Source organism: Salvelinus sp. IW2-2015, linkage group LG1 (assembly GCF_002910315.2).
Source record: "Salvelinus sp. IW2-2015 linkage group LG1, ASM291031v2, whole genome shotgun sequence".
In the NCBI taxonomy this organism is placed as follows: Eukaryota; Metazoa; Chordata; class Actinopteri; order Salmoniformes; family Salmonidae; genus Salvelinus; species Salvelinus sp. IW2-2015.
This window is the reverse complement of record NC_036838.1, coordinates 11,131,290-11,151,521: the sequence shown is the minus strand read 5'-3', so window position 1 is coordinate 11,151,521 and position 20,232 is coordinate 11,131,290. Positions and strand designations below refer to the sequence as shown.

The 20,232-nt window shown below is 42.3% G+C and overlaps 2 protein-coding genes across 8 annotated transcripts; one reads left to right on the top strand and one right to left on the bottom strand.

Moving 5' to 3' along the window:
* Nucleotides 1–3,887: 3,887 nt before the first annotated feature.
* Nucleotides 3,888–17,956, bottom strand: LOC111961152 (serine/arginine-rich splicing factor 7). Of its 7 annotated transcripts, none has more exons than XM_023983251.2 (9): nt 17,864–17,956; nt 14,794–14,974; nt 14,267–14,443; nt 10,104–10,172; nt 7,588–7,659; nt 7,409–7,462; nt 4,737–4,781; nt 4,267–4,302; nt 3,888–4,164 (listed from the first exon to the last, which is right to left on the bottom strand). In XM_023983251.2, exons 1-9 carry the CDS (start codon nt 17,889–17,891, stop codon nt 4,110–4,112), a joined length of 717 nt encoding a protein of 238 aa, XP_023839019.1. In that variant the 5' UTR covers nt 17,892–17,956; the 3' UTR covers nt 3,888–4,109. The 7 variants fall into 7 exon arrangements, with proteins under 7 accessions (XP_023839019.1, XP_070300026.1, XP_023839031.1 ...); XM_070443925.1 differs by lacking the exon at nt 17,864–17,956 and adding an exon at nt 16,806–16,887; XM_023983263.2 differs by lacking the exon at nt 4,737–4,781.
* Nucleotides 17,957–17,996: 40 nt separating this feature from the next.
* On the top strand, nt 17,997–19,952 carry gemin6 (gem (nuclear organelle) associated protein 6). Its single transcript, XM_023983272.2, has 2 exons — nt 17,997–18,424; nt 18,756–19,952. The coding sequence occupies exons 1-2, from the start codon at nt 18,297–18,299 to the stop codon at nt 19,141–19,143; spliced, it is 516 nt and encodes a 171-aa protein (XP_023839040.1). The 5' UTR covers nt 17,997–18,296; the 3' UTR covers nt 19,144–19,952.
* Nucleotides 19,953–20,232: the final 280 nt, after the last annotated feature.

Genomic DNA, 20,232 nt, shown 5'->3' with positions numbered 1-20,232 from the left:
GTTCTGCTCACACTGCCCTACCCTTGTGCTTTGACTCTTTTTCCCTCTCTCCAGATAAATCTCGCGTCTTGTGACGGCGCCGCGCCCAACAACCTGCCCGCTTGACCCTATCCCCTCCTCTCTTCTCCAGAACTTCCGGAGACCTTTCTCCCTTACCTCACCTCCTCATCACTCTCCATTGACCGCTGCTACGTCTTCCGTCGTTCAAGAAGGCAAGCTTGCACCCTTGAAAAAAACCACACTCGATCCTCCGAGTCAACAAACTACGCGAACCATATCCTCTTCTTTGTCTTCCAAACTCTGAAGTGCCTCCTTGGCCAGCTCTCCTGCTATCTCTCTCAGAATGACCTTGACTCATCATCAGTTAAAAACCAAGTTCAGAAAAAACAAATAAGTTCATTCAACTAGATCTCGTCCTCTTCTCTTTCGGAGAGCGCTCCGCACTGCTAAACTAACTCTCTCGCCTTCTCTCATCCTTCTAGACCTATGGCTGCCTTGATACTGTGAACATCAATCCTCCTCTCCACCCTCTCCAGCTGGCATCTCCCCCGGCCCACTTGGATTGCGTCCTACCTGACAGGTCGGCTCCTACCGTGGCTGGCGAAGAATCTGTCTCCGCACCACGTGCTCTCACCACTGTGTCCCCCAGGGCTCTGTTCTAGGCCTCTCCTATTCTCGCTATACACCAAGTCACTTCTCGGTCATTCCTCACATGGCCTCTCCTATCATCATGCAGACACACACAATTAATCTTCCTTTCCCCCCTCTGATAACAGGTGGCGACCATCCGCATCTGCAACATATCATGTGGATGACGGCACCACCTCAAGCTGAACCTCGGCAAGACGGAGCTGCTCTTCCTCCCCGGGAAGACTGCCCGTCCATGATCTCGCCATCACGGTTGAAACTCCATTGTGTCCTCCTCCAGAGCCTTAACCTGGCTGATCCTGGAGACAACACCTGTCGTTCTCAACTCACATCAAGGCGGTGACCCGTTCTGTAGGTTCATGCTCTACAACATTCGCCAGAGTACGACCCTGCCTCACACAGAAAGCGGCGCAGGTCCTAATCCAGGCACTTGTGCATCTCTCCGTCGGATTACTGCAACTCGCTGTTGCTGGCTCCCTGCCTGTGCCATAAACCCCTACAAACTCATCCAGAACGCCGCAGCCCGTCTGTGTTCAACCTTCCCAAGTTCTCTCACGTCACCCGCCTCCTCCCCTCTCCACTGGCTTCCATACGCATCCGTTACAAGACCATGGTGCTTGCCTACGGAGCTTGAGGGGAACGGCACCCCACCTTCAGGCTCGATCAGGCCCTACACCCAAACAAGGCACTGCGTCATCCACCTCTGGCCTGCTCGCTCCCTACCTCTGAGGAAGTACCTTTCCCGCTCAGCCCAGTCAAAACTTCGCTGCTCTGCACCCCAAGTGAACAAACCCCTCACACACCGGATCAATCACCACCTTCCGGAGACACCTGAAACCCCACCTCTTTAAGGAATACCTAGGATAGGATAAAGTAATACTCCTAACCCCCCCCCCTCCCCCTTAAAAGAGTTAGATGCACTATTGTAAAGTGGTTGTTCCACTGGATATCATAAGGTGAATGCACCAATTTGTAAGTCGCTCTGGATAAGAGCGTCTGCTAAATGACTTAAATGTAAATGTAATGTAAATGTAGTTGAACAGTTTTGAACAATTTAATTTCTTCCAAAATGAAGGAGAAGCAAGAGAGAAATAGAGAGAGTGAGATATTGTAATTTTTTTTCAGTTTCACTTACTTAGCAAAAAAAATGCAGCTAGCTAGTTTAGCCTACTCAAACCGAGGGATGCTATGTTAAATAGCTGGCTATGACATTCCAACACAACACTGGAACTCTTCTAAGTCAAGGTAAGCTTTTGGTGATACTAATTTATTGCCACCTGGGACCGCCGGTGTCACTGSTTACTGACTGTACACTGTAATGTTATTGCATGATTGTAGAGGGGTTTACTAAAGTGTTAGTTATATTAGCTATGCTGACAATGACATTACTTTACCTAATATGGTGACAACTATGTAGGCTGTGTTTGACCTGATAAGGTTTTTTCACCTGGTCACATACAGCTAATATGTTGTGCATTGATGTCCACAAGGGAAGGGAAGACGTGATAGGAGGAGAGCACATAGATGCAATAAGGAATACAACATGGCTTCTATGAAGTGAACTGTGTTTATGCAAACAGAACAAGACAGGGATAAACATACCTGAATTTGTCCAATAGAAACTCTTGTTTGCAACTGTTGGACTAATGATCACACCCTACATAGTGCATTCGGAAAGTATTCAGACCCCTTGACTTTTTCCACATTTTGGTAGGTTACAGCCTTATTCTAAAATTMATTAAATCTACACACAATACCCCATAATGACAAAGCAAAAACAGGATTTTAGAATTTTTGCTAATTTATGAAGAAGAATAAAAWAAAAYAAAGACATTTACATAAGTATTCAGACCCTTGGTCTGAGCCTTTAGGTGCCTTTTGGCAAACTCCAAYCGGGCTGTCATGTGCCTTTTACTGAGGAGTGGCTTCTGTCCTGGCCACTCTACCATAAAGGCCTGATTTGGTGGAGTGCTGCGGAGATGGTTGTCCTTCTGGAAGGTTCTCCCATCTCCACAGAGGAACTCTAGAGCACTGTCAGATTGACCATAGGGTTCTTGGTCACCTGCCTGACCAAGGCCCTTCTCCCCCGATTGCTCAGTTTGGCTGGGGGGGCCATCTCTAGGAAGAGTCTTGGTGGTTCCAAACTTCTAGCGTTTAAGAAGGATGGAGGCCACTGTGTTCTTGGGGACCTTCAATGCTGCAGAAGGTTTTTGGTACCCTTCCCCAGATCTGTGCCTCGACACAAGCCTGTCTCGGAGCTCTACGTACAATTCCTTTGAKCTCATGGCTTGGTTTCTTCTCTGACATGCACTGTCAACTGTGGGACCTTATATAAACAGGTGTGTGCCTTTCCAAATCATGTCCAATCAATTGAGTTTACCACAGGTGGACTCCGATCAAGTTGCAGAAACATCTCAAGGATGACCTTGGGTCTGAATACTTATGTAAATAAGGTAATTCTGTTATTTATTTTGTCATTATGTGGTATTGTGCATAGATTGCTGAGGAATTTTATTCATTTCATCAATTTTAGAATAAGGCTATAGCGTAACAAAATGTGGAAAAAGTCAAGGGGTCTGAATACTATCCGAAGGCAATGTGTCAGCTAGATGCAGGCAAGTGTGCAAGGCGGTATTGGATGTCACTGTCTGTCCATGTGTCCCTGTACGTCACCTTAAATTTGTTTCTCGACCTGTGTGCACCTACGTTGTAAAATTTCATTCATAGGCTAGGTTGTAGCAACATCATGATGGTCATAGGGAAAATTTGAGTATCATCTAATAGCCTAAACCTGTCACTGTTACATTGGACTGGGTGAATGGAATATGAATGAGAGTTATCCAATACGCTGTAATAGAAATAAGGCCATGCTCATGAAAACAAATGGTCCTACCTCATCTTAAACTGCACTGGTGTGCATCTATCAGTTACACATACATGTCAGTACATAAGTACACAAGTAGGTCACATGTCTGAAATAAAATATTAACCTACGATTTGTAGAGGCAAGAGCTTAAAGTAGTAGTAGTAGCTATTTGGTATCAAGGATAAGACAAYAGCAGTGTGCTCTGATCCTGAGTTCAAAATTCAAAGAGCACATTTCGCAAGTGCAACATTGCCCTCTATAGGTATCCCTCAATTCAAAACATTTAATTTATCAACCATTTCATTTAGTTGTGCTATATAAAGACCAACTGTGCCCAGATGGACAACACAGCACCAAAACAGTATCACAACCATTTTTAATCAAATATACTTTATTAACCAACAACTATTTCTAAAACACAAAACACAAAACAGCATTCCAAACTGGGTCCCCATTGCTTCTTCTTGAACCGTCAGTAATATGCCTCAGAAGGAAATTAACAACACCACATATGTTCAAATGATACAATACAATGGGTTTACAAAGAACTTAGTCACTAGAGATGCTAACATAAAGAAACAAAAACGTCCCAAGTTCAGTCGTCCCTCTCCGAGCTGCCATTTCGACGAGGACTCCTCGAGGTAGAGTGGCTGAAAGAGAGAAAAACAGAAGTTAGCTTTCCCCTCTTCATTTCTTTGCTGTGCATTAACCCCACATTAAAGTCATTACCTCAGCTGGGAGGAAAAACGCACCTTAGTTTTTGAGGTGAAGCTTTAGATTTTGAACAGCTGGGATTTAAAATAGAATTTTCATTTTAGAGCTCATTCTTACAAGACTTCGACAGCGGCAATTTGTAGCAAGCAAAGTATTTAAAGACCATGCATTTAATATAAGTTCGTCATGCAAAATGAATTTAAAGAACACAATTCAAATAACCTCTTAATACATTTTTCACATATTGAATTAAAGATGTGAATGTAATTGTTGTTGATCTATTGCAGTCTACCTTTCACATGTAATGCTTAAGTAGCCTGACTTAATGAACCATCATGCATCTACACCGTTAACTGTAACCATGCATAACGATTGCCCTCCCGCACGGACAACATTTTCGTTGTCTCGTTTTGCTGCTTATCATGCATTTGTCAAACTGTTCCACAGCTCGTATAGAGAGCAGAATGGTGGAAAGAAAATTGGGGTCAGACTCAAGACTTCTGCATACCTCCTCGTGGGGGAACCAGACTTGGATCTGCCCACAGAACCAGACCTGAAGAAGTAAACATACAAGGCATTCATATTCTAGTGTCCCTTTTTCTTGTTGGTCATTGTTGTTTTTATCTCCACCAATGGGTTAAGATCACTTCTGTTACTTTTCCTGCAGTCTGAACATTCAAAAGCTACATGGAATCTGATATTTCAAGCCACCATTGCAAACCACCTTCAATCTGATTGCTGGCAATGCGACTTCTCTGAACAGTCAAATCCGATTTATTTGCCTTCAAGATACTTTGTTGAGTTTGACAAGAACGTGACGTTGTAGCTAGCTAGCTTGTTAATTGCTTATAAACAAATTAGTGAATGTACTACAAACCTAAACAGCTACCTTGCTAGCTAGTTGACTGCTGCGGCTAGCCAAAAAGAACTAGCTTGGAAAGTTGGATCATCTTATCCTGAGGCTTTAAAAGTGTTCTTACACTATGATTTTGAACATACAAAGCAACTGGGTAAAAGTCCATGGCAGGCATTGCTGTCACCTTAGGATTGCTACAAAACTTCTGAGTAATAGGAAGCACGAGCACCACCACCAATCAGCCTACACCACTGCACACACACCCATCGTTACTATGACAACTAGTGTAGCCATGTCAGCAAGACTGCTATCTGAACACACACATGTATTTTTATTTAACTAGGCAAGTCAGTAAAGAACACATTTTTGTTTACAATGGCGGCCTACCAAAAGGCCTGGGAATTAAACAATATATAGGACAGAACACACATCACTACATAAAGAGAGACCTAAGACAACAACATAGCATGGTAGCAACACAACATGACAGCAGCACACAACATGGCAGCAGCACACAACATGGTAGAAACATTATTGGGCACAGACAGCACAAAAGGGCAAGTARGATTTGGTCACTTGTAACTTGCTGTTTGAACAGTCACCATTACAAAACTGATTTGAGCATTAAGGCCTGCAGTGTGAACAAGGCTTTAGGCCTCACTTCAACTCATTCTACGGAGGGCCGAGGGCCTGCGGGTTTTTGCTCTTCCCTTGTAGTTGATTGATGAAATTAGGTCACTAATTACACAAAATAAAAATATAAATCAATATGCAAAAATGTCAAAGATTTTACTGCGTTACAGTTCATATAAAGAAATCAGCCAATTMATATAAATTCATTAGGCCCTAATCTATGGATTTCACATGGGAATACAGATACGGTATGCATCAGTTGGTCACATATCTTCAACAAACCAAAAAAAAAGTGGCCTGTGGAATGTTGTCCCACTCCTCTTCAATGGCTGTGCAAAGTTTCTGGATATTGGTGGGAACTGGAACACGCTGTCGTACACGTTGATCCAGAGCATCCCAAACATGGGGCCGTGCATTATTATACTGAAACATGAGGTAATGGTGGCGGYTGGATGGCACGACAATGGGCCTCAGGATCTCGTCACGGTATCTCTGGTTATCCAAATTGCCAATTGTGAAAAAATTATAATTTATCACAATAAAATGCAATTGTGTCCCTTTGTCCGTAGCTCATGCATGCCCATACCATAACCCCAACGCTACCATGGGGCACTCTGTTCACAATCAGCAAACCACTCGATCCACACGAGGCTGTCTGCCATCTGCCTGGTACAGTTAAAAATCAGGATTCATCCTTGAAGAGCACACCTCTCCAGCGTGCCAGTGGCCTTTGAAGGTGAGCATTTGCCCATTGAAGTTGGTTACGACGCCAAACTGCAGTCGGGTCAAGACCCTGGTGAGGAAGGCGAGCACACAGATTGCCTTCCCTGAGACGMTTTCTGAGAATATGTGCAGACTTTCTTTGGTTGTGCAAACCCACAGTTTCATCAGCTGTCCTGGTGGCTCATCTCAGACAATCTCGCAGGTGAAGAAGCTAGATGTGGAGGTCRTGGGCTGGCGTGGTTACACGTGGTCTGCGGTTGCGAGGCCGGTTGGACCTACTGCCAAATTCTCTAAAATTACATTGAGGAGGCGTATGGTAAAGAAATTAACATTTAATTCTCTGGGAACAGCTCTGCTGAACATTCCTGCAGTCAACATGCTCCCTCGAAACTTGAGACATCGGTGGAATTGTGTTGTGTGACAAAACTGCACATTTTAGTGGACTTTTATTATCCACAGCACAAAGTGCACCCGTGTAATGATCATGCTGTTTAATCAGGTTCTTGATATGCCACACCTGTCAGGTGGATGGATTATCTAGGCAAAAGAGAAATGCTCACTAACAGGGATGTACACAAATCTGTGCACTAAATTTGAGAGAAACTTTTTGTGGAACATTTCTGGGATCTTTTATTTCAGCTCATGAAACATGGGACCAACACTTGTTATGTTTATATTTTTGTTCAACGTAGTAACTCTCCTCACCTGGTTGTCTCTCTCTTCATCTAAAGGGAAAACCCGCAGACACTATGCCCTCCATGGAATGAGGAACCTGCTTTAGTCTCTTAAGTCAGTGATGTAATATATCAAGGGGACAAATGTCTAAATTGTAATACCCGAAACTGTCAATACCAACACAAAATTGTATTTTGTTGCAGTAGTGACAATCTTTGGGGATTGACACAAACTGTTGCATGACAATAGCAATGCAATGCTGATCAGAGCWTTGAAACAGTTATATTTCTCACCTGGTCTTTGCATGAGAAAGTGACCTAGACCTTGATCTGGACTTTGATCGAGATCTAAAAATAAATTAGGGGGGAAAGCATCAACACCCATCATTTACTAAATAAGTGAACAATGTTATTGTTTTACACAATGTGGGATCTTTAAATAATGCAAGCAAGTCCATTTTTCTACAATTTACCTTGATCTCTTGGGGGTAAGGGCTCTAGATCTTCTAGGAGAACGAGAGCGGTGTGGAGAGAAGGATCTTGATCTAGAACATAAATATCAAAAGCTGTTAGCTAACATACATTCAGACCCGGTAAACTCTGCACTGCCATCCCTGATCAACTACTCTATCATACAAATCTGTATATGTATCTGTGGTGAATGTATGTATGCATGCAGTATATGGAGTTGTGTACAGCATAACAGTGTAATGACAATTTACTCTACACTGAGTGCACAAAACATTAGGAACACCTGTTCTTTCCATGACAGACCAGAGCTCTCCAAACCGTGTTCCTGGAGAGCTACCATCCTGTAGGTTTTCCCTCCAACCCTAATCTAGCACACCTGATTCTAATAATTAGCTGATTGATCAGCTGAATCAGGTTAGTTACAACTGGGGTTGGAGCAAAAACCTACAGAAAGGTAGCTCTCCAGGAACAGGGRTAGAGAACCCTGACATAGACTGACCAGGTGAAAGCTATGATCCCTTATTGATGTCACTTGTTAAATCAGTGTAGATGAAGGGGAAGAGACAGGTTAAAGAAGGACTTGAGACATGGGTTGTGTATGTGTGCCATTCATAGGGTGAATAGGGAGTTTTTCCTAGCCACCGTGCTTCTACATCGGCATTGCTTGCTGTTTGGGGTTTTAGGCTGGGTTTCTGTATAGCACTTTGTGACATCTGCTGATGTAAAAAGGGCTTTATAAATACATTTGATTGATTGGGCAAGACAAAAGATGTAAGTGCCTTTGAACGGGGTATGGTAGTAGGTGCCAGGCGCASCGGTTTGAGTGTATCAAGAACTGCAATGCTGCTGGGMTTTTTTACGCTCAAGTTTCCCGTGTGTATCAAGAATGGTCCAGCACCCAAAGGACATCCAGAGAACTTGACACAACTGTGGGAAGCATTAGAATCAACATGGGCCACCATCCCTGTGGAACACTTGACACCTTGTAGAGTCCATGCACCGACAAATTGGGGCTGTTCTAAGGGCAAAAGGGGGTGCTGCTGAATACTAGGAAGGTGTTCCTAATGTTTTACACACTCAGTATATTCAGAAAGTATTCAGACCCCTTCCATTTTTCCACATTTTGTTTCGTTACAGCCTTATTCTAAAATGGATTAAACATCAACAACATCTACACACAATACCCCATAATGATAAAGCAAAAACAGATTTGTTGAAATGTTGGCATTAATTTCTTTTAAATACCTTATTTACATAAGTATTCAGACCCTTTGCTATGAGATGCGAAATTGAGCTCAGGTGCATCATGTTTCCATTGATCGTGCTTGAGATGTTTCTACAACTTGATTGGAGTCCATCTGTGGTAAACTTAATTGATTGAACATGATTTGGAAAGGCAGACACCTGTCTAAATAAAGGTCCCACAGTTGACTGTGCATGTCAGAGCAAAAACAAAGCCATGAGATCAAAGGAATTGTCCGTAGAGCTCCAAGACAGGATTGTGTCGAGGTACAGATCTGGGGAGGGGTACCAAAACATTTCTGCAGCATTTAAGGTCCCCAAGAACACAGTGGCCTCCATCATTCTTAAATTAAAAGAGGTTTGGAACCACAAATACTCTTCCTAGAGCTGGCCGCCCGGCCAAACTGAGCAATCGGGAGAGAAGGGCTGTGGTCAGGGAGGTGACCAAGAACCAAATGGTCACTCTGACAAAGCTCCAAAGTTCCTCTTTGGAGATGGGAGAACCTTCCAGAAGGACAACCATCTCTGCAGCACTCCACCAATGAGGCCTTCATCCCTACGGGGGAAGCATGGTGGCGACAGCATCATGCTGTGCAGATGTTTTTCAGCGGCAGGGACACTAGTAAGGATTGAYGCAAAGATGAACGGAGAGATCCTTGAAAAAAACCTGCTCCAGAGCGCTCAGGATCTTAAGACTGGGGCGAAGGTTCACCTTCCAACAGGACAACGACCCTAAGCCCACAGCCAAGACAATGCAGGAGTGGCTTCGGGACGAGTCTCTGAATGTCCTTGAGTGGCCCAGCCAGAGCCCRGACTTAAACTCGATCGAACATATCTGGAGACCTGAAAATAGCTGTGCAGTGATGCCTGTAGAGAAAATAGAGAAAATGGGAGAAACTCCCCAAATACAGGTTTGCCAAGCTTGTAGCGTAATACCCAAGAAGACTCAAAGCTGTAATCGCTGCCAAAGGTGCTTCAACAAAGTACTGAGTAAAGGGTATGAATACTTATGTAAATGAGATATTGATGAGGGGGGAAACAATTTAATACATTTTAGAATAAGGCTGTAAGTAACAAAATGTGTAAAAAGTCAAGGGGTCTGAATACTTTCTGAATGTACTGTACAATCATTTTTATTTCATTATATGTGTTACGAAAAAAAGAGGTCCAAGAATAGACCCCTGAGGAACTCCATCGATGATTGATGTGACCCTTTTCCGAGGAAGTTGGACAACAGAGCCTTTGGAACGAGAAAAATGTGCATAAGAATGCTCACCTCCTGCCACGGCCCCGGCTGCGAGAGCGAGAGTACCTCCTCCCACCGGACCTGGAGTGAGACCGGGACCTAAACCACATCCAAACGAGGGGTGGGGAGGGAAAGATGGACAGTTCAGAGCAGGCCCCGCGAAGCCCCACATAACACTGCCTCAGTCTGTCTTTAATTCTGACCTGGCCTCTGACAACAACAATCACCCTAAGCCCACTGATGCTCTGACACTGGCTCAAATCAACACACAAAAAGAGGGGGATTACATTAGATTTAGCATTACACGTGCAATGGTACTGGTAGTAGGAGTCACTATATAGACTAGAGGTCGACCGATTAATCGGCATGGCCGATTAATTAGGGCCGATTTCAAATTTTCACAACAATCGTTAATCTGCAATTTTGGGACGCCGATTATGGCCGATTACATTTGCAATCCACGAGGAGACTGCGTGGCAGGCTGACCACCTGTTACGCGAGTGCAGCATAAAAAGGACCTTGTGGCTGCAAGGAGCCAAGGTAAGTTGCTAGCTAGCATTAAACTTCTTATTAAAAAAACAATCAATCTTCACATAATCACTAGTTAACTACACATGGTTGATGATCTTACTAGGTTAACTAGCTTGTTTTGCGTTGCATATAATCAATGCGTGCCTGCTAATTTATCATCGAATCACAGCCTACTTCAACTTCGCCAAATGGGTGATGATTTAACAAAAGCGCATTRGCGGAAAAAGCACTTACTTTGCACAAATGTACCTAACCATAAACATCAATGCCTTTCTTAAAATCAATACACAAGTATATATTTTTTTAACCTGCATATGTAGTTAAAAGAAATTCATGTTAGCAGGCAATATTAACTAGGGAAACTGTGTCACTTCTCTTGCGTTCAGTGCAAGCAGAGTCAGGGTATATGCAGCAGTTTGGGCCGCCTGGCTCGTTGCGAACTGTGTAAAGACCGTAATTAATTTGCCAGAATTTTACATAATTATTACATAGAAGGTTGTGCAATATAACAGCAKTATTTAGACTTAGGGTTGCCACCCGTTCGATAAAATACAGAATGGTTGCGTATTTCACTGAAAGAATAAACTTTTGTTTTCAAAATGAAAGTTTCCGGATTTGACCATAATAACGACCAAAGGCTCGTATTTCTGTGTGTTTATTATATAATAATTCAGTATATGATTTGATAAAGCAGTCTGACTTAGCAGTGGCAGGCAGCAGTAGGCTCGTAAGCATTCATTCAAACAGCACTTTACTGCGTTTGCCAGCAGCTCTTAGCAATGCTTGAGGCACAGCGCTGTTTATGACTTCAAGCCTATCAACTCCCGAGATTAGGCTGGCAATACTAAAGTGCCTATAAGAACATCCAATAGTCAAATGTATATGAAATACAAATGGTATAGAGAAATAGTCCTATAATTCCTATAATAACTACAACCTAAAACTTCTTAACTGGGAATATTGAAGACTCCTGTTAAAAGGAACCACCAGCTTTCATATGTTCTCATGTTCTGAGCAAGGAACTTAAACGTTAGCTTTTTTACATGGCACATATTGCACTTTTACTTTCTTCTCCAACATTGTTTTTGCATTATTTAAACCAAATTGTACATGTTTCATTATTTATTTGAGACAATTGATTTTATTTATGTATTATATTAAGTTCAAATAAAAGTGTTCATTGTTCATTCAGTATTGTTGTAATTGTCATTATTACATATATACAGTTGAAGTCTGAAGTTTACATACACTTAGGTTGGAGTCATTAAAACTTGTTTTTCAACCACTCCACACATTTCTTGTTAACAAACTATAGTTTTGGCAAGTCGGTTAGGACATCTACTTTGTGCATGACAAGTAATTTTGCCAACAATTGTTTACAGGCAGATTATTTCACTTATAATTCACTGTATCACAATTCCAGTGGGTCAATATTTCAAGGCCTACATTCAAACTCAGTGCCTCGTTGCTTGACATCATGGGAAAATCTAAAAGGAATCAGCCAAGACCTCAGAAAAAAAAAATTGACCTCCAAAAGTCTGGTTCATCCTTGGGAGCAATTTCCAAACGCCTGAAGGTACCACATTCATCAGTACAAACAATAGTATGCAAGTATAAACACCATGGGACCACGCAGCAGTCATACCGGTCAGGAAGGAGACACGTTCTATTTCCTAGATATTAACGTATTTTGGTGCGAAATGTGCAAATCAATCACAGAACAACAGCAAAGGACCTTGTGAAAGTGCTGGAGGAAACGGGTACAAAAGTATCTATATCCACAGTGAAACGAGTTCTATATCGACATAACCTGAAAGGCCTCTCAGCAAGGAAGAAGCCACTGCTCCAAAAACCGCCATAAAAAAGCCAGACTACGGTTTGCAACTGCACATGGGGACAAAGATCGTACTTTTTGGAGAAATGTCCTCTGGTCTGATGAAACAAAAATAGAACTGTTTGGCCATAATGAACATTGTTTATGTTTGGAGGAAAAAGGTGGAGGCTTGCAAGCCGAAGAACACCATCCCAACCGTGAAGCACCGGGGTGGCAGCATCATGTTGTGGGGTGCTTTGCTGCAGAAGGGACTGGTGCACTTCACAAAATAGAGGCATCATGAGGATGGGAAATTATGTGGATATATTGAAGACACATCTCAAGACATCAGTCAGGAAGTTAAAGCTTGGTCGCAAATGGGTCTTCCAAATGGACAATGACCCCAAGCATACTGCAAAGTTGTGGCAAAATGGCTTAAGGACAACAAAGTCAAGTTATTGGAGCGGCCATCACAAAGCCCCGACCTCAATCCCATAGAAAATTTGTGGCAGAAACTGAAAAAGCGTGTGCGAGCAAGAGGCCTACAAACCTGACTCAGTTACACCAGCTCTGTCAGGAGGAATGGGCCAACATTCACCCAACTTATTGTGGGCAGCTTGTGGAAGGCTACCCGAAACGTTTGACCCAAGTTAAACAATTGAAAGGCAATGCTACCAAATACTAATTGAGTGTATGTAAACTTCTGACCCACTGGGAATGTGATGAAAGAAATAAAAGCTGAAATAAATCATTCGCTCTACTATTATTCTGACATTTCACATTCTTAAAATAAAGTGGTGATCCTAACTGACCTAAGACAGGGAATTTTTACTAGGATTTTACTAGGATGTCAGGAATTGTGAAAAACTGAGTTTAAATGTATTTGGCTAAGGTGTATGTAAACTTCCGACTTCAATTGTATATATAAAAATTGGCCGATTAATCGGTATCGGCTTTTTTTGGTCCTCCAATAATCGGTATCGGCGTTGAAAAATCATAATCGGTCGACCTCTAATATAGACATAGCTGTTCATGGAGCTAACGTATCCTGCTTAAAGCAGGCCTTTCAGTTCTCTAGTGAAGAGTGGAAGAGAGGAATGTTATTGTCAAGTCATACATTGGAGATAAAAACACATTAATTGGTACTTGAAATAAACCTTGCGAGTTTGCCCGGTTGACCCACTTTGGACCAAGGTTCGAGCAGATCTAGGCGTTCTAGAAGTATCTATCAGCCGACCTCTGCATCTAGTCGTGTTCTTCGATTTCTAACGATGATGATTGTATTGACAGCCAAATCGCTTGATTGAGACTTGATAGATGCAAGGCGATTTGTCTAGACGGGACCATGGTCTACCTGGTTGTCCTCTTTACAAAACCCCAGGCTCAAATTGATAACCAAATCATCTGGTGAATTGTCAGCCCTCTATGAAATCTTTAAGGTGCAGCTAGAAGTGGCAGTTGCTTGAGAAGGGGAGGTCTGGCTGATCGATCAACCCCATGGTCATAGGATCGAAAGTGTGGAATTTGCTAGATGCCTCATGAAATCGTTAAGGATCGTGACACTCTGAATCAAACGACGAAACCTGAAATGTTTTGACCAGGTGAGTTGTTAACAAAAAAAACCCACATAACATTTCAGAAGTATTTCCATATTTTAAAAGGGATTAAGTGACAGACGGAGAGACAAAAGTTGCAACAACAGGTTGTATGATAGTATAATAATCATCTTAATTTTTTTTATCTACATAAGACACTGAAAAATCAAGACAATGGAAAATAAGCCACAACTATCAAAATAAGAAAAGACCAAAACAAGCTAAATCTGATGCATTGGTTAAGGAGGCTTTACCTGGTCCTCCTGCGTCGACCGTAGCGGTGGCAGTCGTAGGCATAGTGCCCCCGCTCACCACACTCATAGCACTTGTCGTTGGAGTCAAAGGGCCGGTTGGTGGGCGCACGCTCGTACCGAGATCGCCGCGGCATCCCTGTAGATAATTCAACTCGAACTCGAGATCCAGAAATCAACCTAAAAAACAGTCAGTTCGACAGTCAGCAAATTGCACAATGGCATAGTTCACTTTAAAAAGAGGACTTAAGGAAACCCATCTAAAGTGTAACAAGCATTTAGGAACATACCTTAAGTGTATGATCTGGATAGTAGCAAATGAGTAACAAGATAATACCAGCTACCTGCTTACCTTCTACTGATAGATGTCCCTAAACCAATAAAATCCTTCAATATTTGCAAAGAGCAAATTACATTATTGATTGGCAAACGTCAACAACACAAGTGCCCTTTGAGCCCGTTCAGCTTGTAGGTCTTGGAAAGTAGGCTAAACTTGGGGGCAAAGTCTGAAGTCTTGAGGTACCACTTACTTGCCGTCAAGGCCTCGGACCGCATCTTCTGCATCCCGGGTGTCTTCAAACTCCACAAAGGCAAAGCCCGGGGGGTTCCTAGCGATCCACACTGTTCTTAAAGGTCCGTAATARCCGAACGCCCGCTCTAGCTCTCCTTTCCCTGCACCAGTGCCCAGGTTACCGACGTAAATCTTAGAGTCTGCAAAGGAAAAACAGAAAGAGGTGCCACCACTGCTGCAACTCGCTGACTTCTGTTCTGAGAGGCCTTTGATTTCCCACTCCCCTAAGCTCAGTATCAAAAGGGTTGCTGGAAGTAACTGCACAAATGTAAAAATCACATTGAAATGCAGCCCTCTCAAGGCATCCCATATGTATTGAGGTCAGTGATTAATTAGCATAGGGTTAGCATAGCAGTTCCTCATGCTATGGTCTAAATAAAATTACTAGTGTCATTCATATGAATATAATATTGTGTGCTTTTCCACATGACAATGAGCTGTATGTAGTGATTTACTGCAATGACCTCCTTTACCCCCCTTATCTCACCTAATTTGCTCACATTGTATATAGACTTATTTTTCTACTGTATTATTGACTGTATGTTTGTTTTTACTCCATGTGTAACTCTGTGTTGTTGTATGTGTCGAACTGCTTTGCTTTATCTTGGCCAGGCCGCAATTGTAAATGAGAACTTGTTCTCAACTTGCCTACCTGGTTAAATAAATAAATAAAATAAAATTACGTATCACCTATTTGAAGCCTGAAAATGTGATAAATTAGGCAAAGGATCAACCTTATCTCCATACCTTGCTACTAGATTGTGTAACATCTAGTAATTTATCAATTTCTACAATCTGCTACCTGTCTGATTCAGAGGGATTGGGTTAAATGCGGAAGACACATTTCAGTTGAATACTTTCAGAATACTTTCACTTACAACTGACTAGGTATCCCCCTTTCCCTTTCTTTATGATAAGACAAAAGGTTTATAGGGTTATGATTAGGCCTAGGGCCATGTTTGATTTGCATTAGTTGCCAAGTGAACGTGTAATTTGCTCTTTGAATTTAGATGTAATCCATCCCCTAACATATGTCATACATAACCATTGAATTCTTTATGACACCAACTAACGTTACAGAGGCATGGTGTATTCATCAAGCGTAGCTATGTTTGGCTGTGGTGAACGAGTCAACACATCAACTAAGACAGAAGGTAGAACGGCTAGTGAGGTGAGGATTTTGTTTATTTTTGTTACTTAGCCTAATTAAACTGCAAATAAGGTCCAATTTTGCGGACCATTTCTGACTCATGAGCTGCCCTCTACAAAAGTAGTAAGAGTTTAGCACCTTAACCCATAGACTCTTTAGCTACACTAACGTTATCAGTGGTTCTCAAACGTCTTGTGGACCACAGATGTTACATGTTATTGATCTATTCCAGAGCTAGCACACCTAATTCAACTTGTCTACTAATCACTACTGATATATTTAAAGCCGCAATCAGCAGTTTAGCCTAAAGACCCAAAGTTGAATTGCATTGATTTCTACGTCAGGCAGAAATTGGCATTTGGATCAGGAACGTTTCCTCTCCTGACCTCTACAAGCTAGAATGTTGAATAAAATAATATTTTTGTTTTTTGTACTTTTACCCCCTTTTTCATGATATCCAATTGGTAGTTACAGTCTTGTCCCATCATTGCAACTCCCCTACGGACTCCGGAGAGGCGAAGGTTGAGAGCCATGCGTCTTCCGAAACACAACCCTGGCAAGCCGCACTGCTTCTCTGCTCGCTTAACCCGGAAGCCAGCCACACCAATGTGTTGGAGGAAACACCGTCTAACTGACGACCGAAGTCAGCTTGCAGGCACCTGGTTCCTCAACAAGGAGTCACTAGAGCGCGATGGGACAAGGAAATCCAGGCCGGCCAAACCCTCCCCTAACCCGGATGACGCTGGGACAATTGTGCGCCGCCTCATGGGTCTCCTGGTCACGGCCGGCTATGACACAGATAAAATGATATTTTTACTCACTTTCCCGGTTGTCCATGTGGTTGGTCCTTTTGCAGGTAGGAATGTGAGACATATCAACAGGAAGTATAAATACAAAGTTTTCAAAGCGCTGGTAGTGCGTTCAGATTTCTATCACTTGAAGTATGCATACTTGCCGAGCTCGTGCATGTGTTTACATGGTTCTGCGCATGCTTCAGGTGAAGAATCTGAACGCACCACCAGCGCCTTGAAAAGTTAATGTAAGTATACTTTCCTGTGAATATATTGTCTCACTTTACAGGTTGTCTGTAGGAATGTAAGTAATTCAACATTCTGGCTTGTGAGAGGAAATTTTCCAAACAAATGTATGGCATTAATAACAAAGCTTTCCCCGCCCCTGTTTTGTTAAAAAGCTGAGGGGTGMGGCTGTAGAAATGTAAACCATCTCAAATTCATAGAGCAATGGATATAAGGAATGACCATCCTATGATATCAAAATTATAGTTTTAACCTTGTTTTGAGGCTTTATAGCTAGTATTTGTTAACATTTACATTGTTTGTAAACATTGGAGTAAAACATACTTATATTTTGGGTTCAGATGGGGTACAACAGTTGAACTAAGGTCATGAGGCATTTAAGCTGCAATATGTAACTTTTTGTTATGGAAAATATATTCACAGCGGGTTAGATGGTACAATGATTCTCTACACAACGACTGTTTGTTTTGTCGCAAACTATTAGAATTTTAGCAACCAGGAAATGGCGGAGAGATTTCCGCATATTGCACCATTCAATTCTTCAACAAACAATGGGCACATTTCATTCATTCATACGTCCACAAATGGATGTAGCAACTGCAGATTGCCCCTTTAAAACATTTTGATCGAAAAATAGCTACATAAGCATTGATTAGAGAATCGGGTGTGCTTGTTTAGGGCAAGAGCTAGGAAAGCTAAGTAACGTTACGCCTAATGTAGCTAACGTTAGATAGTTAACTAAGCATGCGATTCTCTTCACGAATACTGTATTTTGTCTACTATTGAACATGCGTTAGATTATCTTTTTGTGAAGTTAAAATCTGTTTTGCTATTTAGTTTACCTCCTCCGTTTCGACCGTGTCTTGACATGATTCAAGGCCCGCTTTACAATCAATCTGCGCATGCGTGTGTCAAACTGAGAGGACTGTCAGAGACATGACGGGTCCTGAGAGGACTGTCAGAGACATGACGGGTCACTAAATGTACTCGTGCAATGCAATAAATTGCTAAATTACTCATATTTCATACCATAGTACATACCATGAATCACACAGTAGAGTATTAGGTTGGTGAAGAGGTTAGTAATGTGTAACGAGGTATTTAATTCTTCGGGCTGGAACCTTTGGAATTGTATCACTGTTTTCTACAACACATTTGACCGTCGGACAAATTTAATCACGGGCTCAATCCAGCTATCCAGTAGCCAGCTCAATCACATGATTTGGAGATTAAAGCCCAGTGTAGCTTATTCTCGGTCAGTATATTGAAATAGTAATGGACACGTGGCGTCAACTGAAGCCACTGGAGTGGTGTAAATATGTCAACAAAGAGGTCAAAGTGACAGCGCACGAGAAACAACAACATCATGGTTGGGTTTTTACCGTTGATCCAGTATCTGCCAGGTAACTTCGTCACCTTCCCAGTACTCTTCCCCAATGGCCATGTGCACAATTTGTTGATGGATAGCTTAAACTATCATATGAAAATAATATACCAATGCACTGATTTGTCAGTTTTTTCTCCTACTTATATAGTGTGGTACCTAGCTACGTGACGACACCACTCTATTATGAGACCTAAGTTTGAGCATCCTACTTCGTAACTGCTATCCCTAGCTACAGTGTGATATTTTTGATGTGACTCAGTCATAGACAATACCAGGATTGTTGCTTTGAAAGGGGTGTATATCGGCTGAGTTGACACTCAATGCATTACCTATTTTCCCTCCCCCAGTATAGTCCTAGTGACCTTCCAGGAGAAAGGAGGCACGCCGACGGTCCGAGTTGTGACAGGCCATGCAGTGCAGGAAGTAGAGGTCCTCCAGGAGGGCAATGAAGAAACGGCGGGGAGGCTGAGGGTCATTTTCACACCCCCAGGAGCCCACGCCCTTGGCCCGGAAGAAGTGAGGCACAGGAAAGAGAGCCTCCGCCTGTGGCTGGAAAAGAACCGCATCCCCGTGGAAGAGAAGGGCGAGATGCTGTGCGTGGCCAACGTGCTGACAGTGAGCGCCCCCTACGGAGCGGAAGACTGTAGCAGCTCCAACGAGATCATCCTGGCCCGTGTGCAGAGCCTGGTGGAGAGCAACCCTGATTCAACTCCAGATCAGCCTGCCAACTCCTGATGAAGGATTCACTTTGACATATAGGGATATTTTCTCAAACACAGATCAGGCTCAGCCGAGTCCTGGAATAAAATACATTGTCTATTTTCTTGATCTCCATTGAAATAGCTTTTTAGTTCAGGACTAAGCTTAATCTGTGTCAGGGAAACCGGCTCATAGTGGATGTCAATAGTCTAAAATGGTCTCGTCTCCTTCATCTGCCTCTATGTGGGGGAAAAAATGGACTGGGAATTGGGTCTTGGCCATGTGTCTTTCACCTATCCCACGTTTTTAGGTAAGTGAAGGTCGAGGAGAGGAGGAGGGAAAGCCACTCTAGACTGTTGGGATGAACTGAGAGACACTTAAAATGCTTTGGATTGTTGATGTTTCAAATGTTACTATAATCATATTCAACAATGGACATTGCTATCACAAAGCAAACAGTTGGCAACATTTAGAAATGTGAAGTTTTGGTTCTAAAGATACCTTTTTTGTAATTTTGTAATGCACTTTTGTAATTAAACGTGCACAAACCAATAGTTGCATCTGTCCCGCTACACTTAAATATCTATAAAAAAAGACCAATAAAATACCTGTGCCTATAAAATCTATGTTATGAATCTTTAATCCTAAATCATTTTACTTGATAAAACTTGAATAAATCTCCGATAATTAGGCTTGGGCGGTATACTGTACACCGGTGTATTTGGAAAAAGCCACAGGATGTTTTTTTTCCCAATACATTTTAATACTTGTAGCTACTTTTTAAGTAAATACCTGCAGTCATCTTGTGCAAAATGTTAAGAGATAAAGCAGATCACGTTTTTTCATTTGACCCCTGTTACATTATTTTACATTATGACGCTTACCTTAGTTCCCCAGAACAGTTGACCTAGTCACGGGTTTGTTTGTAAATAGCACAATGGGAGAAAGCGGAAGCAGGTGAGTCCAGGTGGGTATTGACAGGGGTCCCATTTTATATTAAAAGTTTGCATCAATAGAGTGATCAGGGATATGCAACTACAGTTTTTCTTCACAGAAAATACATTACCGCAACACATTCAGCAGAAAATAGCTTCATTTTCATCAGATGACAACAGAAGTGCAATG

Bases quoted from the DNA above. Each gene is read 5' to 3' on its own strand.
- gemin6 (XM_023983272.2), top strand. From the start codon at position 18,297: ATGGACACGTGGCGTCAACTGAAGCCACTGGAGTGGTGTAAATATGTC. The intron at 18,425-18,755 runs GTAACTTCGTCA...TCCCTCCCCCAG, and splicing joins GTTGATCCAGTATCTGCCAG to TATAGTCCTAGTGACCTTCC.